The sequence below is a fragment of the Mytilus edulis genome, chromosome 8, assembly GCF_963676685.1.
Source record: "Mytilus edulis chromosome 8, xbMytEdul2.2, whole genome shotgun sequence".
NCBI lineage: Eukaryota > Metazoa > Mollusca > Bivalvia > Mytilida > Mytilidae > Mytilus > Mytilus edulis.
In genome coordinates this window covers 65,685,284-65,706,836 of record NC_092351.1, presented here as the reverse complement: position 1 = coordinate 65,706,836, position 21,553 = coordinate 65,685,284, and the positions used below count along the sequence as shown (strand labels likewise).

Below are 21,553 nucleotides of genomic sequence, written 5' to 3'. Positions count from 1 at the left end.
TTTAATTTCACTGATTGTTTTCTTCTTGAAAATAAGTATAATATAAGTTTTGGATCCTTCCTCCGTTCTTGATCCGCTACTGATAAAACTAATCACACCATAAAAGGTTTTCTGTTAATTATCTCTTCCGTTTGAACAATTTATCAAAACAAATTAAACAATGTAGATTTATCAGTAAAGACTCACAAATAATAAAGTAGATCAATTTCAAATATCTTTTTTGTAGTTGTACGTCTTTCAATTTTTGTTTTGTATATGCACTTTAGTCGAAATTTAGAAATCTACAAGAAAACAATAAAAAAAGTATGGAGGTATGTCCTGGAATTGGAGAAAGAAGATCATTCGTTTTAATGAGTTATATAATCAGCTTTGTTGCTTAAACGACTTAGTTAAGTCGTTTAAATAAGTTTAAATAAGTTAGCTAAGTATTTAGAACGCGAAGTAAGATGAGATAAGTCGTTATAACGAGTAGGCTTACTGATGTAAACGAGTAAGCTACGGTATTTTATCGTTAAAACGAGATAAGTCGTTATAACTAGATAGTTAAGTCTTTATAACGACTGAAAAAAAAATCCCTCCTTCATAATAACTGGCCTCTGTACTACGTCCGTTCAGTAACTTAGGGAAGAATATAAAGAGATTCAAACTTGTATGTTTGTCCATCTGAAGAGTTAAGCCTTTTCAACTGATTTTTTATAAATTTGGTAAAAAAACGCCGGTTTCCGAATGAACAAAATTGGCTCATAAGGAAATACTTTGGGATGTACAAGTACCCGGCCACGTCCACTTGTATTTTTGTCCATCTGATGAGTTAAGCTTTTTTCAACTGATTTTAATGTTTCGTTCTTATGTTGTACTGTTATATCACTGTCCAAGGTTAGGAGGAGGGTTGCAATCCCGCTTGCATGTTTAACCCCGCAACATTATGTATGTGTGTGCCTCTTCCAAGTCAGGAGCCTGTCATTTAGTGGTTGTCGTTTGTTTATGAAAACAAATGTTGAGTGAACGTCATTGAAAGTGCACCTAAAGCCAGGATAGACACATATAGTGTACAAATCGTTCCACATCAGCATTGAACAACCAAACACGTGTCTTAACATACTACAGCGTATATCATGTTGAGTCCTAATATATTGTGTGTTCATATATACATACTAGCGATTCCATGTAAACATAAACTTTTATGAATTGCCTTCCTCGTAAATTATATCATTATATTAGCGTTGTAGTTTATATCAATTATGACAACAATTCGTTAAGAAATCGGCTTTACGTGCAAAAACATTGGTTACTGACACTGTTTTTACTTTGTTTATACTTTTTTAGGACTCCTATTATGATCCATGTCCCGGCAGCGATGCTTGTGTTGAGGGAGAATTTTGCCAATCTCTGAAAGATAACATAAATATATGTAATAAAGATGTGAAAGGTAATGTAAAATTGGTTCTTCATATCATTATCATTAAAGTTTTCATTCCAGTTGAATTATCTATATCATTAAAGTACACGTTTATACAAACTTGTTGTATGTAGTCAGTCTGTATTATGTCTCATAATGTAATTTTTGTAGTCTCTTATCTTTCCTAAAATTTTGTAGATGTAAATATTTCCTGTAGTTTAAGAAGGCGGTTGTTTATTATTTTGTTGTTGTCCAGTGGTATGCAAACACTTCTTTTATAAATGTGTAGTGTCAGTGAAACAAAACAATGTAGGTCACCAATGACAGGCGTACTAAATATTTTGAGTTATATTCATTTACCTATCCCAAAGAGCAAAGTTTTATAATGTAAGCCTTCCATTGATGAAAAGAAAAGTTAACGATCACATGCATCAACCTGTGTTTTACAGCTGTAATTTAGGTAAATTTTTTTCTGTGTGTCTTGATGAGAAGTCCTGAAGTTCAATAATTGGTTCAAGTAAACTCTCCTGATAAAACAAATCTCAATTAAAGTCAAGACAGCAACCCAACATATTTGAGCATTGTACAACAATTACCAGCTCAAAACACAACTAAACCAAATTTAACATAAGGGATATCTGTGTGTTAACCAAGACATAATCCTTGCAAGTCACTCTGGCTTAAAGCAGGAAGATATGTTAGAATAATAATTTTATTATAAACAATCAAAACAGTTTTGGCCCTTGAGAAACACCCAGCATACAAAATAAAATTTTGAGTTCCTGCCTGAGCAAGTCAGCTTGCAACCATCACTTAGAGGAAGAACCTGCCTGCCCGACAATGCACCAGCCAGAAAGGGGAGTGTCATCACAGAGAGGATGAGAATAGACATCTCATCTGCAGCCGGGTTGTGCAAGGTCTGCATCAGGGGATAGCCCATGTGCTAGTATAGTAGCAGGGGTCTATCAAACTGGCGCTGGAATAATTTAGATAAAATTTGTCCCCGAAATGCTTGGGGATGAATGAAATTTTAGAAATGACCAGTGATAAAATTCCATCAAGGAAATATAATATGAAAAGAAAAATAATATATATCACTAGTAAAATTGCTGAAATGTTTCCCTTGTCATGAAACATTATTGAAGGTGTTAGGAAGGTGGACGGTGGGTGGTAAATTGAATAATAGCACTGTAAACTATATCAACTAGTCAGACTGCTGTGAACCTAGAAAGTGACTATACAAAGACCATGCATATGGCTTCACACACAGATTGGGTACATCAAATCATACAGTGGGAGGAGACTGACCTCACTTGCCCTTCAGAATGATATACTGATTGCTGTGCAATAAATTTTATAAGATCTGTTATCATAATCTGCATTTCCTCACCAAGAGTAATTGTTTGTCACATGTATCTGATTAGGAAAAGATACATAATTGTCCTGGTGAGACTCCATAACCTCAAAGTGTCAAATACCATAGAAATTTTTCTCAAACTAAAACAGGTGGTCAAAGATGTAAATGTATCAATGATGTCAGCATCTTTCACCAGATAATAATTATACTTTTGTTTGTATAAACAAAACTTAAATTACAAATAAGTTAAATATTTATACAAAATTGTTGTATGTAGTCAGTCTGTATTATGTCTCATAATGTAATTTTTGTAGTCTCTTATCTTTCCTAAAATTTTGTAGATGTAAATATTTCCTGTAGTTTAAGAAGGTGGTTGCTTATTATTTTGTTGTTGTCCAGTGGTATGCAAACACTTCTTGTATAAATGAGTAGTGTCAGTGAAACAAAACAATGGAGGTCACCAATGACAGGCGTACTAAATATTTTGAGTTATATTCATTTACCTATTCCAAAGAGCAAAGTTTTATAATGTAAGCCTTCCATTGATGAAAAGAAAAGTTAACGATCACATGCATCAACCTGTATTTTACAGCTGTAATTTAGGTAAATTATTTTCTGTGTGTCTTGATAAGAAGTCCTGAAGTTCAATAATTGGTTCAAGTAAACTCTCCGGATAAAACAAATCTCAATTAAAGTCAAGACAGCAACCCAACATATTTGAGCATTGTACACCAATTACCAGCTCAAAACACAACTAAACCAAATTTAACATAAGGGATATATGTGTGTTAACCAAGACATAATCCTTGCAAGTCACTCTGGCTTAAAGCAGGAAGATATGTTAGAATGATAATTTTATTATAAACAATCAAAACAGTTTTGGCCCTTGAGAAACACTCAGCATACAAAATAAAATTTTGAGTTCCTGCCTGAGCAAGTCAGCTTGCAACCTTCACTTAGAGGAAGAACCTGCCTGCCCGACAATGCACCAGCCAGAAAGGGGAGTGTCTCCACAGAGAGGATGAGAATAGACATCTCATCTGCAGCCGGGTTGTGCAAGGTCTGCATCAGGGGATAGCCCATGTGCTAGTAGAGTAGCAGGGGTCTATCAAACTGGCGCTGGAATAATTTAGATAAAATTTGTCCCCGAAATGCTTGGGGATGAATGAAATTTTAGAAATGACCAGTGATAAAATTCCATCAAGGAAATATAATATGAAAAGAAAAATAATATATATCACTAGTAAAATTGCTGAAATGTTTCCCTTGTCATGAAACATTATTGAAGGTGTTAGGAAGGTGGACGGTGGGTGGTAAATTGAATAATAGCACTGTAAACTATATCAACTAGTCAGACTGCTGTGAACCTAGAAAGTGACTATACAAAGACCATGCATATGGCTTCACACACAGATTGGGTACATCAAATCATACAGTGGGAGGAGACTGACCTCACTTGCCCTTCAGAATGATATACTGATTGCTGTGCAATAAATTTTATAAGATCTGTTATCATAATCTGCATTTCCTCACCAAGAGTAATTGTTTGTCACATGTATCTGATTAGGAAAAGATACATAATTGTCCTGGTGAGACTCCATAACCTCAAAGTGTCAAATACCATAGAAATTTTTCTCAAACTAAAACAGGTGGTCAAAGATGTAAATGTATCAATGATGTCAGCATCTTTCACCAGATAATAATTATACTTTTGTTTGTATAAACAAAACTTAAATTACAAATAAGTTAAATATTTATACAAAATTGTTGTATGTAGTCAGTCTGTATTATGTCTCATAATGTAATTTTTGTAGTCTCTTATCTTTCCTAAAATTTTGTAGATGTAAATATTTCCTGTAGTTTAAGAAGGTGGTTGCTTATTATTTTGTTGTTGTCCAGTGGTATGCAAACACTTCTTGTATAAATGAGTAGTGTCAGTGAAACAAAACAATGGAGGTCACCAATGACAGGCGTACTAAATATTTTGAGTTATATTCATTTACCTATTCCAAAGAGCAAAGTTTTATAATGTAAGCCTTCCATTGATGAAAAGAAAAGTGAACGATCACATGCATCAACCTGTATTTTACAGCTGTAATTTAGGTAAATTATTTTCTGTGTGTCTTGATAAGAAGTCCTGAAGTTCAATAATTGGTTCAAGTAAACTCTCCGGATAAAACAAATCTCAATTAAAGTCAAGACAGCAACCCAACATATTTGAGCATTGTACACCAATTACCAGCTCAAAACACAACTAAACCAAATTTAACATAAGGGATATATGTGTGTTAACCAAGACATAATCCTTGCAAGTCACTCTGGCTTAAAGCAGGAAGATATGTTAGAATGATAATTTTATTATAAACAATCAAAACAGTTTTGGCCCTTGAGAAACACTCAGCATACAAAATAAATTTTGAGTTCCTGCCTGAGCAAGTCAGCTTGCAACCTTCACTTAGAGGAAGAACCTGCCTGCCCGACAATGCACCAGCCAGAAAGGGGAGTGTCTCCACAGAGAGGATGAGAATAGACATCTCATCTGCAGCCGGGTTGTGCAAGGTCTGCATCAGGGGATAGCCCATGTGCTAGTAGAGTAGCAGGGGTCTATCAAACTGGCGCTGGAATAATTTAGATAAAATTTGTCCCCGAAATGCTTGGGGATGAATGAAATTTTAGAAATGACCAGTGATAAAATTCCATCAAGGAAATATAATATGAAAAGAAAAATAATATATATCGCTAGTAAAATTGCTGAAATGTTTCCCTTGTCATGAAACATTATTGAAGGTGTTAGGAAGGTGGACGGTGGGTGGTAAATTGAATAATAGCACTGTAAACTATATCAACTAGTCAGACTGCTGTGAACCTAGAAAGTGACTATACAAAGACCATGCATATGGCTTCACACACAGATTGGGTACATCAAATCATACAGTGGGAGGAGACTGACCTCACTTGCCCTTCAGAATGATATACTGATTGCTGTGCAATAAATTTTATAAGATCTGTTATCATAATCTGCATTTCCTCACCAAGAGTAATTGTTTGTCACATGTATCTGATTAGGAAAAGATACATAATTGTCCTGGTGAGACTCCATAACCTCAAAGTGTCAAATACCATAGAAATTTTTCTCAAACTAAAACAGGTGGTCAAAGATGTAAATGTATCAATGATGTCAGCATCTTTCACCAGATAATAATTATACTTTTGTTTGTATAAACAAAACTTAAATTACAAATAAGTTAAATATTTATACAAAATTGTTGTATGTAGTCAGTCTGTATTATGTCTCATAATGTAATTTTTGTAGTCTCTTATCTTTCCTAAAATTTTGTAGATGTAAATATTTCCTGTAGTTTAAGAAGGTGGTTGCTTATTATTTTGTTGTTGTCCAGTGGTATGCAAACACTTCTTGTATAAATGTGTAGTGTCAGTGAAACAAAACAATGGAGGTCACCAATGACAGGCGTACTAAATATTTTGAGTTATATTCATTTACCTATTCCAAAGAGCAAAGTTTTATAATGTAAGCCTTCCATTGATGAAAAGAAAAGTTAACGATCACATGCATCAACCTGTATTTTACAGCTGTAATTTAGGTAAATTATTTTCTGTGTGTCTTGATAAGAAGTCCTGAAGTTCAATAATTGGTTCAAGTAAACTCTCCGGATAAAACAAATCTCAATTAAAGTCAAGACAGCAACCCAACATATTTGAGCATTGTACACCAATTACCAGCTCAAAACACAACTAAACCAAATTTAACATAAGGGATATATGTGTGTTAACCAAGACATAATCCTTGCAAGTCACTCTGGCTTAAAGCAGGAAGATATGTTAGAATGATAATTTTATTATAAACAATCAAAACAGTTTTGGCCCTTGAGAAACACTCAGCATACAAAATAAAATTTTGAGTTCCTGCCTGAGCAAGTCAGCTTGCAACCTTCACTTAGAGGAAGAACCTGCCTGCCCGACAATGCGCCAGTCAGGAAGTGGAGCGTCTCCACAGAGAGGATGAGAATAGACATCTCATCTGCAGCCGGGTTGTGCAAGGTCTGCATCAGGGGATAGCCCATGTGCTAGTAGAGTAGCAGGGGTCTATTAAACTGGCGCCGGAATAATTTAGATAAAATTTGTCCCCGAAATGCTTGGGGATGAATGAAATTTTAGAAATGACCAGTGATAAAATTCCATCAAGGTCCAAAAACTCAGATGGAACAGCTGAGTGCCCCCAAGGATTTAGGAGTGTGGACTTATTCACCTTCAATAAAGTCATGAGAGAAAAAAAAAATAATAATAAAAAAAATAATACACCTGTTTACAAACTTTACATATTAAACCATTATAATGTAAATACATTTTGTACTGATAGATAAAAACATCATAATGCTATGTGTTAAGAATTACCTAACAAATCTTCTGCATAAGATGACACTATTATATACCTGCAGTAACTATCAGAGGACCAGCGTCCTAGTACTTTGACCAAATGGTCTCAATATTTGCCGTAACGGCAGTTGTGGCAGCTCCAATGCGTAAGCTATGACCATTAAAGTGATCAGGGTTGAAGCCACATAAACTATTAAGTACATGTTAAATACAATTAATGAAATAATTTCTTTCCAAGGCTAAAAAATAGTGTGAAATAAAAAAAAATCAGATTGGAGATTAGGGATTACGGTAGACTTTTTTCTAGTTTGAAAATATTTAATTATTAAGATATTATAAGGACACATTTATTTTGTACTTTATGAAGTTGAATATCTATACCCTTCCTGGAGGGATCTGTTTTTCAGACTGTTTTTGTTTCAAAACGGTCATATCTTTATGAAATATAATATCTCCAATACATAAATTACAGATGGGTCAAAATGGTTCAAGCATGAGAATGCTATAATATGAAATTAAATTCAGTATGCCAGCAAATAATATTCAGTATTCAATAATGAAAATACCAGAAAAATAGTATTCACTATTCAATAATGAAAATTCTATAAAAATGATAATCATTATTCGAATTATGAGAATGCTATAAAAATAATACTCAATGATGAAAATGCTATAAAAATGATAATCAGTGTTCAAATTATGAGAATGCTAGAACATCAAAGTTTCAAACATTAGAATGCTATAAAATTATCTTCAGTATTCAATGATGAGAATGCTGTAAAAAGGATATTCAATGTCAAAATTCTAAAATGAGAAAGCTACACCAGATCTATTAATTATAGATTTTGAAACTCATAGTAGATGCATTCAGTATGCATTTAAGAATGAGGATGAAAAACTGCCTGTATGTCAATATGCCAGTTCGGGAATGTGGAGCAAGGGGTTTCCACGGAGAGGATGAGAATAGACATCTCATCTGCAGCCGGGTTGTGCAAGGTCTGCATCAGGGGATAGCCCATGTGCTAGTAGAGTAGCAGGGGTCTATCAAAACTGGCTCTGCAAAACAGGCATGAGGATGTAACAAACCATATTCAGTATGATAAAAAAAATTGAATAAGTTTGTGAAGATGCCAATCTGTTGATTTTTTTTGCAGTTAATAAATAAATCCTTGACTAGAAATTCTCATCATTAAATACATGTTATATGCAGTTATTTAGAGATCATAAAAACCATATTATGTTTTCTGAATATGCATTTTAAATATGCGAAAGAAAAATTATAATAAACTGCTTGTCCAACATGGTCAGGCCCTTAGATTTTGAATAAATTATCTTATTTAATCTATCTAGGATAATGAAACTACTTTAGTAAATGTTCATTAGGTGGAGCAAACATTAATAACTGAAAGCGGGAAAAAAATAAAATAAAAATAAATGAAATAAATAAAATAAAAATAAATGAAATAAATAAATATAATACACAACTTGTTAACTTATTAAAGATAATGAAAAGGATCCATATTGGATGAAGCTGTTTTCTGAAAAAAAACCCATTTTAAACATGAATAAAGTGCATATAAACATGATAAAATTTTCATATTTATAAACCAGTTAGATCAGTAAGTCTATTTATTGTTTGCTTGAATTTAAGAAATTTCAAAGAAAATTTGAAGCACGATACATCTGGGTATAAGAAATAAAATTCAGTCCAAAAATACTTGCCTAGAAATAGTTGTTTGAAAGTATCTCTCTGTATGGTCAGGACTCACATGTGCATACGGATCCCAAGTCTGGTAGTAAAGATCAGCTATAATTCCTGCTCTGTCTCATAATTTACTGTCTTACACAGTTAAAAACTTTACAAGTATTACCAAATATTAATTATATTGGTCACCCATACTCAGATTATCTCGATATGATAGTGTATATGTACTAGGTACTACACAAGTTTGCAAACATTGAAAACTCAGTTGTGTATGGGTTAATAAGATCCCAAGGTGAATAAAAGTTTATGTACAAAGCACTAAATAAAAGTCTCAGTAGTAGTTGATCAGTGAATGCAGCCACAGTGAGACAATGTAAGGTAATCCAAAAAGAATAAAAACGAAAAATGTTTATATCCAGTAGTTTAAAATGAAATAATATTAAATTGAATAATAGCACTGTAAACTATATCAACTAGTCAGACTGCTGTGAACCTGGAAAGTGACTATACAAAGACCATGCATATGGCTTCACACACAGATTGGGTACATCAAATCATACAGTGGGAGGAGACTGACCTCACTTGCCCTTCAGAATGATATACTGATTGCTGTGCAATAAATTTTATAAGATCTGTTATCATAATCTGCATTTCCTCACCATGCTCACCAAGAGTAATTGTTTGTGACATGTATCTGATTAGGAAAAGATACATGTTTGTCCTGGTGAGACTCCATAACCTCAAAGTGTCAAATACCATAGAATTCTTTCGTAACCAAAACAGGTGGTCAAAGATGTAAATGTATCAATGATGTCAGCATCTTTCACCAGATAATAATTATACTTTTGTTTGTATAAACAAAACTTATATTACATATAAGTTAAATATCTATTCATTGTTCCATTTTACTTGTTTTTCGTTCTACCTTTTGTATATATATGTATAAAACGTCTGAATAATATTCAACGATTTTTCCCACGAGGTTGCTTGATCGTTACGAATAACGATACATGTATACTATAAATAAATTATATAAACGCATAAATAGTGTACACAACAATACTAATAACCAAAAAAAATATAAATGTAATTATCTATAAACATTTCGGATAACAGATACCCTTCATCAGTATGATTGTGATGTTAATTGAATCATATATCAGTCCAGTCTACTTAGATTAAACTATAACAATCTTGAAATATATACAATAAAAAAGTCAAACCGAACATCAGGTAAGACGCTTGCACAATTCTAAAAATTGTTAAACACGATATAAGTTATATGGCTAATTACAACAGAGAGTTCTAATATATGCTTTAAATAAAAATAATAATGTGCGATATGAACTAGCACAATTCTAAACTTTAACGGTGACGACAGTTATGATGTAACAAGAACGATTGCGTCAATAAGAATTCCAAAAACAGCACTGAACGATATAAATTTGTAAATATTTTAAATTTGACATCGGTAGAGTAGTTACAACAGAGTCTGCGTATTTAAACATCGCTAATAAACGGTCGTTAAAATACAATCATAAATTTTGACTAGGTTAAGGTTAACTAGTTGAACGTGGCTTGGTACTTTTACATCCCTCAAAAAATTAAGCAATTTAAATTGGTATATTCAACAAATTTATTTTAGAAATTTGTAAGGTAAAGAAATAGAAACAAAACTGTTAAGTAATATAACCCAAATGTTAAGCACTGCACGGAGTCGAACTACATCTTTTCATTTATCCCATTTGGTGCCAACATTGTTAAAGTCCCTCATCAATTGGCAAAATCAAACGCTCAAACATATCAAACGAAGGGATAATAACTATCCTATTCCTGACTTGGTACAAGCTTTTTCTTATGTTGAAAATGGTGGAATACATCTGGTTTTATAGCTAGCCAAAATTCCTACTTGTATGACATTCGCATAATATTCCATTATATTGACAATTGAAAATTAAGCCAATACGAAATTAGGAACAGACAATGATTTTAGAAAAGTTTGCACCTGTCCTAAGTCAGGAATTTGATGTTCAATGGTTGTCGTCTGTTTATGTGGTTCATAAGTGTTTCTCGTTTCTTGTTTTTATATAGATGAAACCATTGGTTTTTCCGTTTGAATGAGTTTACACAAGTTATGTTTTGTGCCCTGTATAGCTTGCTGTTCGTTGTGAGCCAAGGCTCCGTGTTAAAGGCCATACCTTGACCTATAATGGTATACTTTTATAAATTGTTACTTGGATGGAGAGTTGTCTCATTGGCACTCATACCACATCTTCATATATTTAATAAATAATAGGGTGCTTAAATATAAAAAATTGATTATAATCGGATGCTAAAACAAAACAAATAGACAAAAGTGGTAAAAATACATAAAGAATAAAAAAAAAAAATGGTCTAATAAATTAAAGAATGCAAAAATGATGCCCCAATCTAGTCCATCGTCAATTTTTGTCCGACCGGGCTAATTGTAAATGCTTCCTGCGAATAGCTATAGGAGGGTGGCAATGGGTTATTTTATTGCAACGTGTTTTCATTTCACGTGCAGCCGTGAAAAAGGTTCGTTATTCACCGTGTTTCGTGAAATCGGTGAAAAGATCAGCGTGCATAAAATTTTCAAATGTTCGTTCATCATTAAATAGCAATTTTATTTCGCGTTCCTCCGTGCAGATTCCCCCCCCTTTAATGCCCCTCCTCAAAGACTTGACGCCTTATTAATTTCAACCTTTGATTTTTTCCCTTATAATTATGACGGAGATATTCCATACTTTTAGGAATAAAATAAAAAGAAAAAAATTGTTATGTTACTATAGCAATTCAACCCCAGTTTTGTGTGTTTCTGTAATATTTACAATATTATGTTGTTGTTTATAATTTCAAATAAATCAATTATACTGAACGTACAAGCATATTTCTTTTTTCATATTGAACAATAGATTTGTATCTATTAATTAGGGATTCTTGGTTTGATTCTAAAAAGTATGATGTATTTCACTCCCGCCAAAAATAAAACATAAGAATGAAAAAAGTTTCCATTATTATCTATCAATGATTTTTTTTTTTAACAATTTCAAGAAATAAAGTGCGTTGTGTTATCTTTTGAATAAAGTCACAAAAACTATATGTCATCGATCTTTAAAAAAAATGTTATTTTCCTGGTTTTTTTTCATTAGTTTTTTAGAAAAAAGTTGTTTTTCTATAGAACACTGAATCTGACGTCTTAGTACAAGTTTCCAGTAATTTTCGCAAATTAGTATTAACGTTTGTAACATATTCAAACTATAATAATATCAACAATATACATCTAATTTAATATCTACAGTATAACATGTATAATACAAGAAAACGCATGTATGCATCAGTTTTTGTCAGATGTAATTTTATAAACCGAGAATCTCAGCTTTCGTGAACACCGTCCTTGAAACGTCTTTCGAAATCTCCTTTTACTCCGCTTTAAAAATTAGTTGTTATTTCTCCTCCCTCTCTCTCAGAAAATTATTGAAAGTAAAAAAATGAAAATGGCAGATGACACTGCCACTGCCATGGTGTGTACGGTAACCTTCTGTGTCTCGGGTGGATAGTTGTCTCATTGGCAATCATATCACATCTTCTTTTTAGAATTTAAGACTATATAGTGTTTAAGGACGGAGTAGTTTATACCATGCAACTTTCTGACTTAGTCGGGCGTGTAAAACCTATTCCATCCCATTGGTAGATGCATATTTTTTAGATATAAAAAATCGAAGGAAGTTGAAATGATAGGTAGACATAGACAATTAAATTTTAAATGTTACATGTTAATGGAAATTTTATTAAGAGCGATTTAACGGGCCTTGAATACAGTAAACACATAGAACAAATCAACAGGAACAGATGTCTACAGGTCTATATTTAACAATTCAACAATTTTCATTTGAACTGAAAGAAATAATCTTCCATCGGAAACAAAAAGTATTTCTCAGAACAGAATAAATGTAAAAGATTACAGTTTTATGAATGGGGGAAAAAAACAACATATCGAAAAAAAATTGGTCTTTGTAGCTTCTTGTCTTTTGCGTTTATTTTTTTCAATTTCTACTGAATATTTATAGCTACTGTATCTCATTATAACTTTACCTAACTTATTTTGACGCGCACATCATATTAGAATCCATGATATATACGAAATGGGACGTTCGTATTTGACACATTTTACCGAGCTAGACAAAACATCATAGAGCTTTCATATCATAATCCAGTTGCATTAGCTTATGCGCATATACAAACGTCATATTAGTATGTTTCTTTATTTTTTTGTCTTTCTGGTACCCATTTTACCCAGGTAGACAAATCATCATAGCGCTTTCATATCATAATCAAGTTGCTTTAGCTTATGCACATAAACAAACGTCATATAAGTATTTTTCTTTACTTTTTGTCTTTCTTGTGCCATAAAATGATCATTATTCATATTCTAAAATCAATTCAATGATATTTCAATTCTACATTACATTTAACAACATGCATTTCAATTTACAGAATGCTTGAATGATTGGAAATCATTTTCGAATCACTGTTATTTGTTTGTGTATACGAAGATGTCTTGGGAAAATGCAAAGGTAATTAATAACAATATACAATTATGGCCCGCTGTGGAGGTACATATCTAAAATGATCTACCCGAGTAAGGTTTATACAAAATGAAAACATAGTTTACAGGAATAACACGGTAGGTATCGCTAATTGACAGGAACTGCTGACAAATCAAGAACAAATTTCAGGTCACATTCGAGTTTTTATACTTTTGTTACGTGTCGTCTGCTTATGACATGTGACAAAATGTGGCAACACTTAAAATTAATTTGCAGTAACTGATATCATTGGGTTTTATTGTTGGTCACAACCGTATAGATATGTTGAAGGTTGTTCCTAAAATACGTGTTTTGAGCATAGAAACATACAGGTTGTTTTACTACAACTGTGTCGATACGCTGCTCAGTCCACTTAGGATACAGTGCTTTGGTATTCGCCGTTTCAAAATCTAAAGCATCATGGTTAATGTCAAAGAAATTGACCCGAAAATAACGTCACATCATTGGCTAAATTTCTATTGTTTACTACGTTATTATACAAAAAACACCTTTTGATAAACGCTTTTGAAAAATATTACCCATAATAAATTTGGTAACGTAGCTTTTTAATTGCGCAAAACTAATATTTAATTCTAAGTCAAATCTGACATGTGATTTAACAGTTACGTTTCAGTTGTTTTGATTTCTTATATGCTCTCTGTATTGGCCTGTTAAACTTGTGGTCATTTGTGAAATTGATATCAATAATCCTAGAAATACTACTCCTATCTTTGGTTGAACTGCTGTTCTGTCTTATCGTTGTTTTTTGTATCCGTTTTTTGACAATGATTTTGTCGATTTCTCTTCGACTTATAGGTATCTCCTGTAACTTTTATTATAAATAGTAAACAAGTTTTTTTTTCCGAAAGTTTTAAATAATCCGATTTCTTATAACGTATTACCAATGTTATTTCAACTGATCGGGCGGAGCTTACGTTTAATTTGCATAAGGACGGTCTATTTGAAAATGTGTGTAATTAGGATGATTGTCGTTATAATTATCACTGATTTATAATCACCTATCAGTGTCATCAAACATTTGTGTCAAAGGAATTAAAAAAAATAATGACCGGACACTTCATTGATGAGTTTATCCTAAAACACCTATCTATAGATAGACTGGTTTATTTTTGAGCGAACCGGACAAACTCCGCCCAGTCAAGTGAAATAAATTGAGTACTTTTGTGTCCGACTATTGTATATCTGTGTTTGTAATATACACTTCTCATTCATGACGAGAACAAGTTATCAATAAATGCAATGCATATGTTGTACAAAGTAGATCAGCAACACATACAAGAGAGATGTAGCTGTAATATTAACTGAACTTTTAAATAGTGTTCTATTGTAAGGGTGTATTTGGCTACTTGAGGATAAAAAAAAGTTTTTTCAAACTGATTTATATTCAATAAAAGTGTGGTTCAATTTATTTTTAAATTTTTATATTTTTGTTCGAAGGATCAAGATAAATTTTTTTGTCTATTTTTTCCTAAATTACACGAGCAAAACTAATGTACGTAAAAGTGTCTGCTACTACCTAAAGTGTTAAACAAAGGCAGCAGTAGTATACCGCTGTTCAATAGCCATAATTTGATTAAGCAAAAACAAATCCGGGTTACAAACTGAAACAAATCAACTATTAGAGGAACATTACAGAAAAACATATTCACTGAACTGGAACTAAAGTAAACTTCAACACAAATAGAAACTGATTGTGTAATAACAACTGTTATATTCATGACTTGGAACATGACATTTTATGAAAAAATGGTAAATAAAATTGTAACATCCAATATAAGTACATGTATTAAATTATTATATGATATTTGGTCCTTAGAAAAATAACTAAAAAAAGACCTATGTTAAATTGATATGAGTAGCCAACTGTATAATGAATATAGAATACAATACAACAAACCGAGCGCTGTTATTGTGGGAAGGGATTTTTTTTTAACTTTATTTAAGCAGTGACTATCAATATTACAATCGGTCGCCAATTTTAATGGCAGCAATATATCTAAGTGTTATCGTTATGACAGAGATCTTATATCATGCATAATCGTTACAGATCTTACTAGTGTAATGTGATTCCAGATCAGCTTTGACAGAGAAATGTTAACATATGCTAATGTTTGTTGTAGGTTCAATGCCAGACAGGAGAGGGGTACTTGGTGAAAATTGAAAATAGTGAGGAGAACACATGGATTAAGTCAATAGTTAAAGGTATATCTTGTAATTATCATATAATGAACCAGAACTGACATATTGCTGTCTCGTTGACATATCTGTTCATTTTATTTTATTCAAATAACCAACACTAATGTCGGAACCCATTTAAAGGTAAGAAAATGACACCAAATCTAATATCAAGCTTACTACTGGATGTATAAATAAGGTAAAGTAACAAAAATACTGAACTCCGAGAAAAATTCAAAACGGAAAGTTGCTAATCAAATGACAAAATCAAATATATGTTACCAGTTGCGAGTATGGTCTTCAGGAACCGAGGATAGACCGTCGGAAGGAGACGATAAATGGCTGACCCGTCCTCGCAAACGACATTCTTTTAGATGTCGAAAAAAGAGTAGGCTTATGCCGCTACAAGGCAACACTCGCACCCATAACTTGAAAGGGATTACTTGTTTGCAAATCCACTTTAAATAAATATGTTTAAAACTAACCTGATGTATCTGTGTATGTTGAGTATTCAGCGCGAGAAACATGTTATTTAGAATTTATTCAAATCACACCATAGTCCTCTTCCTCTCTCACTCTTACCCATGTCAACATTCAGAATTTTTTCATCTTTCAAGTCTTTAAGATGTTAGTTGAAGCGAGATGCTTTCAGCTTCCCAATTGTGAACTTTTCATTTCTATGTAGTGCCTGCATACGGAGCATATATCTGCAAATTGATACGATATTCCCGCGCTTTTATTTTCTAGCTCGATTTCCTTGATGAGGATTGATGCTCACAAAGAAGCTATCAAACCAAGAGTTCCAAATGGTAAAATTGAAAACTTCCCTTCGTAAATTTTACGGATGCCATCACGAGTTGGTTGACCGTTATGGAATAACCGTTTCACAGATGATATCAGATATGTTTCTTACGTCGTAACTTCAATCCCCTTCCATTTTCATGAATGTGACCTACCGAGTAAGACTTTTAACCGGGTTTGTAATAACATGAGCAACACAACGGGTGCCACATGTAGAGCAAAATCTGCTAACACTTCCAAAGCATCTGAGATCACCCCCAGTTTTTGGTGGGGTTCGTGTGGCTCATTCTTTAGTTTTCTAGTTGTCAGTTTATTTTCGAGTTATGAGTTTGACTGTTCCTCTGGTATCTTTGGCCCCTCTTTTGAAATGATTAAAATCCTTGTTCTTTTATGTTATTCAATGAGCGGGATATCCGGGACTCCCAATATAGAGCATTTGAATAAAAGTTTTAATTGAACAAACAGCTGAAGAGCTTTATATCACAAAGGACCTAGCAAAACAGCCAAATCAATCAATTGCTTGCTTAAGATATTAATTAGCCGTCCCTTTTAGCTCATCTCTCCCAAAGGGTCAAGTGGACTTTTTTCATGTTTTTGAAACCGCCGTCCGTCTTTGTCCGTCGTCGTTTGTTATCGTCTGTTGTCGTCTGTCGTCGTCGTCGTCCATCGTCGTCTATAGTCCGTCGGTGTCTTTTGTCGTCGTCCGTCGTTAACCTTTACAAAAATCTTCCTCTCTGAAACTACTGAGACAAATATATCTAAATTTTGTCACAAGCATCATTAGGGTATCTAGTTTTAGTAAGATGTCTGATTACACCGCTCGCCAACAAACTATTCAAAATGTCTATAAATAGATCATTAAACGCATTTTGTTGCTTATATTTCTGATTTTTCCACGGTAAAATAACGTATTTAACATTCTTTGAAAATTTCAGACAAATCAGACAACCCTCTGTCCCTGAACTGCTAAATTTTGCAGTTTTTCGTTCTTATAAAAAATATTTTTATACATAAATATAAACTGTATACAGCAACAATATTCACATGGTTCAGCAAATTACGAATTACAAATATGATAGTTCGACCAAAACTGTCAATTGACCCCTTACTGAGCTATTGCCCTTTTTAGTAATTTCTAAACAATTTTTCTTAAATTGTTGTAATTTCTGGACAAACAAAGTCTTCTCCACTAAAACTACTGGGCAAATTAGAATAAAAATTGGTTTGCAGTAGACCATATATGATTGAATGTATTCGATAATTCTGTCATTTAACCATCATAGCTAAAATTGGTAAACATAGAACATATGGGTTTACTATAGAAGTTTATGAATAAATTAAAAAAAAATTAAACCATTTTTAATGGTCAAGACATGAAAAATAATTTAAATAATCATAAAGGGTCTTCAGTAACTATTGTAAATAGTTATTAGAAGATGTGGTATGAGTGCCAATGAGACAACTGTCCATCCAAGTCACACTGTGTAAAAGTAAACCATTATAGGTCAAGATAAGGTCTTCAACACGGAGCCATGGCTCACACCTAACAGAACTCAATTAAGAGGCCCAGCAATTAAAACAATTCCAACGGGAAAACCAATGGGTTAGTTTATATAAAAAACAAGAACCACATGAACAAATGACAGCCACTGAACATTAAGTTCCTGGCTGACTACAATAGAATGACCTGCTGTTAATTTAATTTCAGACCAAATTAAACCAAACTTTGTCTCAATCATGACTATGGTATCTAATGCTATTTATTATGATGATTTAATCTTATTTTAAATGATTTCCTAAACCACCGTAAATACAGGTGCGCAATACAGGCTCTTGAGAGCCTCTAGTATTTGATAGGGGAAGGGGTAGCATGTTTTTCTTTTTTTCTAAAATAGCTTTTTTCTAAATTTAAAAAAATGGTTGAATTTTGTATTGTTGATTGACAGAATACCCCCTCCCTAAAAAAGATAAAGAATAATGGTTTGTGCTTTGCTAAATGATAGAACCTTCCTATTCAGTTTTGATGATATGCTTTGCTTGTTAGATGTGAGACAATTAAGTGCATGGTTTAATGTAAAGGCATGTGTCCATTGTCTGAAAACAATGTTGACCTCTAAATCGCCTAAATACTGTATATATTGCAAATAAATCAGGCAAACATATGCTAAATGTTTCTAATAACATGAAAGTGATATTATGTAATTATGCATAGCATTGCTTAAAAATGAATGAATAGAGACGTGGATATTATGAACAAATAAACCCAACTACTTAAAACAAAAATGAATTTAAATATTGTGATATCATGTAGACACGTTTCTAAGATTATTAATGATAGTTAAAGACCTATACATATTGGCTTCTAGATATACATGTGAACCTTTTTTATGACTCGGGAGCTTTAATTTTTCATTTTTCCTCCGTCCGTTCGTTCGTCTCATTTCCTATTCCACACTCCTGCTTCATTTCACTCGTATATGTAACAATGGTTTAGATTTGAACGAGAGAAATTTATGTATTACTGAAAAATTATCACACCAGGGTTTTCGATATAACAAACTAGTCAAAACATTTACTAAATTTTATCATCGGTATCATCATTCGTAAATATAGCTCCACATGCAGACTTCTTATACGTTTAGGTATTTCACATTCATTTTTTATGGAAATATTCTTTATAAAGCACCAAAATGTCAGTATTCATGTCATAGATAACAAATTCCTTAAATAGATTTATTGAGAAGGCATATAGGTACGATACTGTTGTCAGGTTATTAAAGACTGCATGTTTTGGCGTTAATAGTGATTCACTTGTAGGGTCTTTTCATCAGAACTAAACACATTTATTTAAAATCAGTTGTTGGCATGACACGGGTTATGTTCTTCTCATATATGTTGTAATGGTATGATACTAAACCCCTAACGGAAAAGATTATGTCTCATATTCATATGATGAAGACATAATCTTTCAATCAGTTTAACTGTCTGGAGCTGGCATGTTAAATAACTGCTAGTACAAATGAAGTCTGTTGTTTTTTATGTATTATTGTCATTTTGTTTATTTTGTTTAATTTCTTTGGTTACATCTTCTGACATCAGACTCGGACTTCTCTTGAACTGAATTTTAAATTGCTTATTGTTATGCGTTTACTTTTCTACATTGGTTAGAGGTATAGGGGAGGGTTGAGATCTCCTAAATATGTTTAACCCGGCCGCATTGTTGCGCTTGTCCCACGTCAGGAGCCTCTGGCCTTTGTTAGTCTTCTATTTTTTTTAAATTTTAGTTTCTTGTGTACAATTTGGAGTTTAGTATGACGTTCATTATCACTGAACTAGTATATATATTTGTTTACGGTCCAATTGAAGGACGCCTCCGTGTGCGGGAATTTATCGCTGCATTAAAGACCTGTTGGTGACCTTCTGCTGTTGTCTGTTCTATGGTCGGGTTGTTGTCTCTTTGACACATTCCCCATTTCCATTCTAAATTTTATTAATGACAATTATACGCAATGCTGAGTACCACAACATACGAACAGAGTTCGAATTTGGGTTTTAAGTCATTTACTTTTCTACAGTTATGTACCTTTTAATCAATTTGAAAATGTAAACCTCTAAATTGCATAAAGTCTTCTCCAGCTCGAATCAATTTTGTAAAATTTTGTTAAACATTTCTCATAAAATGATAGAGATGTTATGTACAGGTTTGCATCTGTTAAAAAAAAACCCAGAGATGTGGGTATTATGAAAAATCCGACAACACAAAAAAAAAGCCTTGAGATTTTCATAGAATAAAAACATATTTCTCTAATTCTCCGTCAACTTTTCCCTTTCTGCACCCATCCTATAAGAAAATTAAATCAACGTGTGGTTCGTTTGATCTCAGTTCTTCATTGGTTAAAATCAAAGTATGACGTTGAATTTTCTTGCTTTTCTCCGAATTTCTATTGTGAAGGCATGAAAAAGGTGACCAAGCCTGATGACGTCACATAGAAAGAACAAATCTTTTTTGCCGAAAATTCGAAAAGAAGGAATAAATATCCACCACCAAATCTTGTGTAATACGATATTTATCCACTCTCGACTGTTTAATTTTAATTATTTAAAACGCTCGACGAGCCTTGCGTTTTATATTTGAATATGTAACTGTCTCGAGTCGATAAATATCGTATTACACTCGATGCAGTGGTAGAATCCAAATGTCTCATTTTGTTTAAGACCTCTATATATATTGGTTTCTTGACATATGATGTTTTTACTTTTTTAATTTTACTTATTGGGTTGTTGTCTCATTGACATATATTACCCATAATCATTTTTTGTCTACTAACTTTTTTTTAGATCAAATGTGGATAGGATTGAATGATCGTCAAACAGAAGAACATTGGGTTTGGGATTCTGATAATTCAACACTCACGTATAACGATTGGTCCCCTTCTGAACCAAATGGCGGAAAAAAAGAAAGCTGTTGTATGTTTTGTAAAGCATCATGCTTGTTTAGTAGTTACAGATGGAATGATGCTCCATGTTATTTTAAATATGGATATGTGTGTGAGAAACAGTTGTAAAGAGAGGTATACAGTTTAGCCTCAACATTTCGTAACCGTCCATTTTGGACTCTTTCCTTCCATTGTAAGTCAGTTTATTACATTAGTAAATAACTGTATAAGATGTTCTCTCCACTGTTTCAAATTACAACCTTTTTAAAAAAACTGTTATAATAATATTGATTATAAGCAAATAAGGGAATTTAAAAATGATACATTATAGATTTTGTGTCCTTATTTTCTGACGCATTTAATTGAAAATGTGTAGGGAAGGGATTCTCTCTTATTTCATACATTTAAAACAGGCATCTTTTTTAATTTTAAAAACTATAAAGAAAGAAAAACGTCATTTTGTTAGATTTGTTCACCTATGACTTTATTTTAAAAATATATGCAATATAATCAATAAAAAAAATTCAGCGGGCAATTGTGGATTTTTACAGTATATCCAAATATGTATTTATTGCCTATTTATTGCTTAAAATCTAGATAATACCAAATTTCTAACAAAAAATCATAACAAGTGTAGCATAACTTCTTAAGCACATG

The 21,553-nt window shown here is 32.7% G+C and overlaps 1 protein-coding gene across 1 annotated transcript in view; it reads left to right on the top strand.

The window, feature by feature from the left end:
* LOC139486095 (neurocan core protein-like) overlaps positions 1–21,305 on the top strand; it is a 41,217-nt gene extending 19,912 nt beyond the window's left edge. The window contains exons 2-5 of the mRNA XM_071270799.1: positions 1,327–1,429; positions 13,372–13,451; positions 15,605–15,686; positions 20,799–21,305. Of these exons, the coding sequence (XP_071126900.1) occupies positions 1,327–1,429; positions 13,372–13,451; positions 15,605–15,686; positions 20,799–21,025 (492 nt within the window). The 3' untranslated portion in view covers positions 21,026–21,305. The remainder of the gene's footprint in view (positions 1–1,326; positions 1,430–13,371; positions 13,452–15,604; positions 15,687–20,798) is intronic.
* The last annotated feature ends 248 nt before the right edge of the window (positions 21,306–21,553 follow it).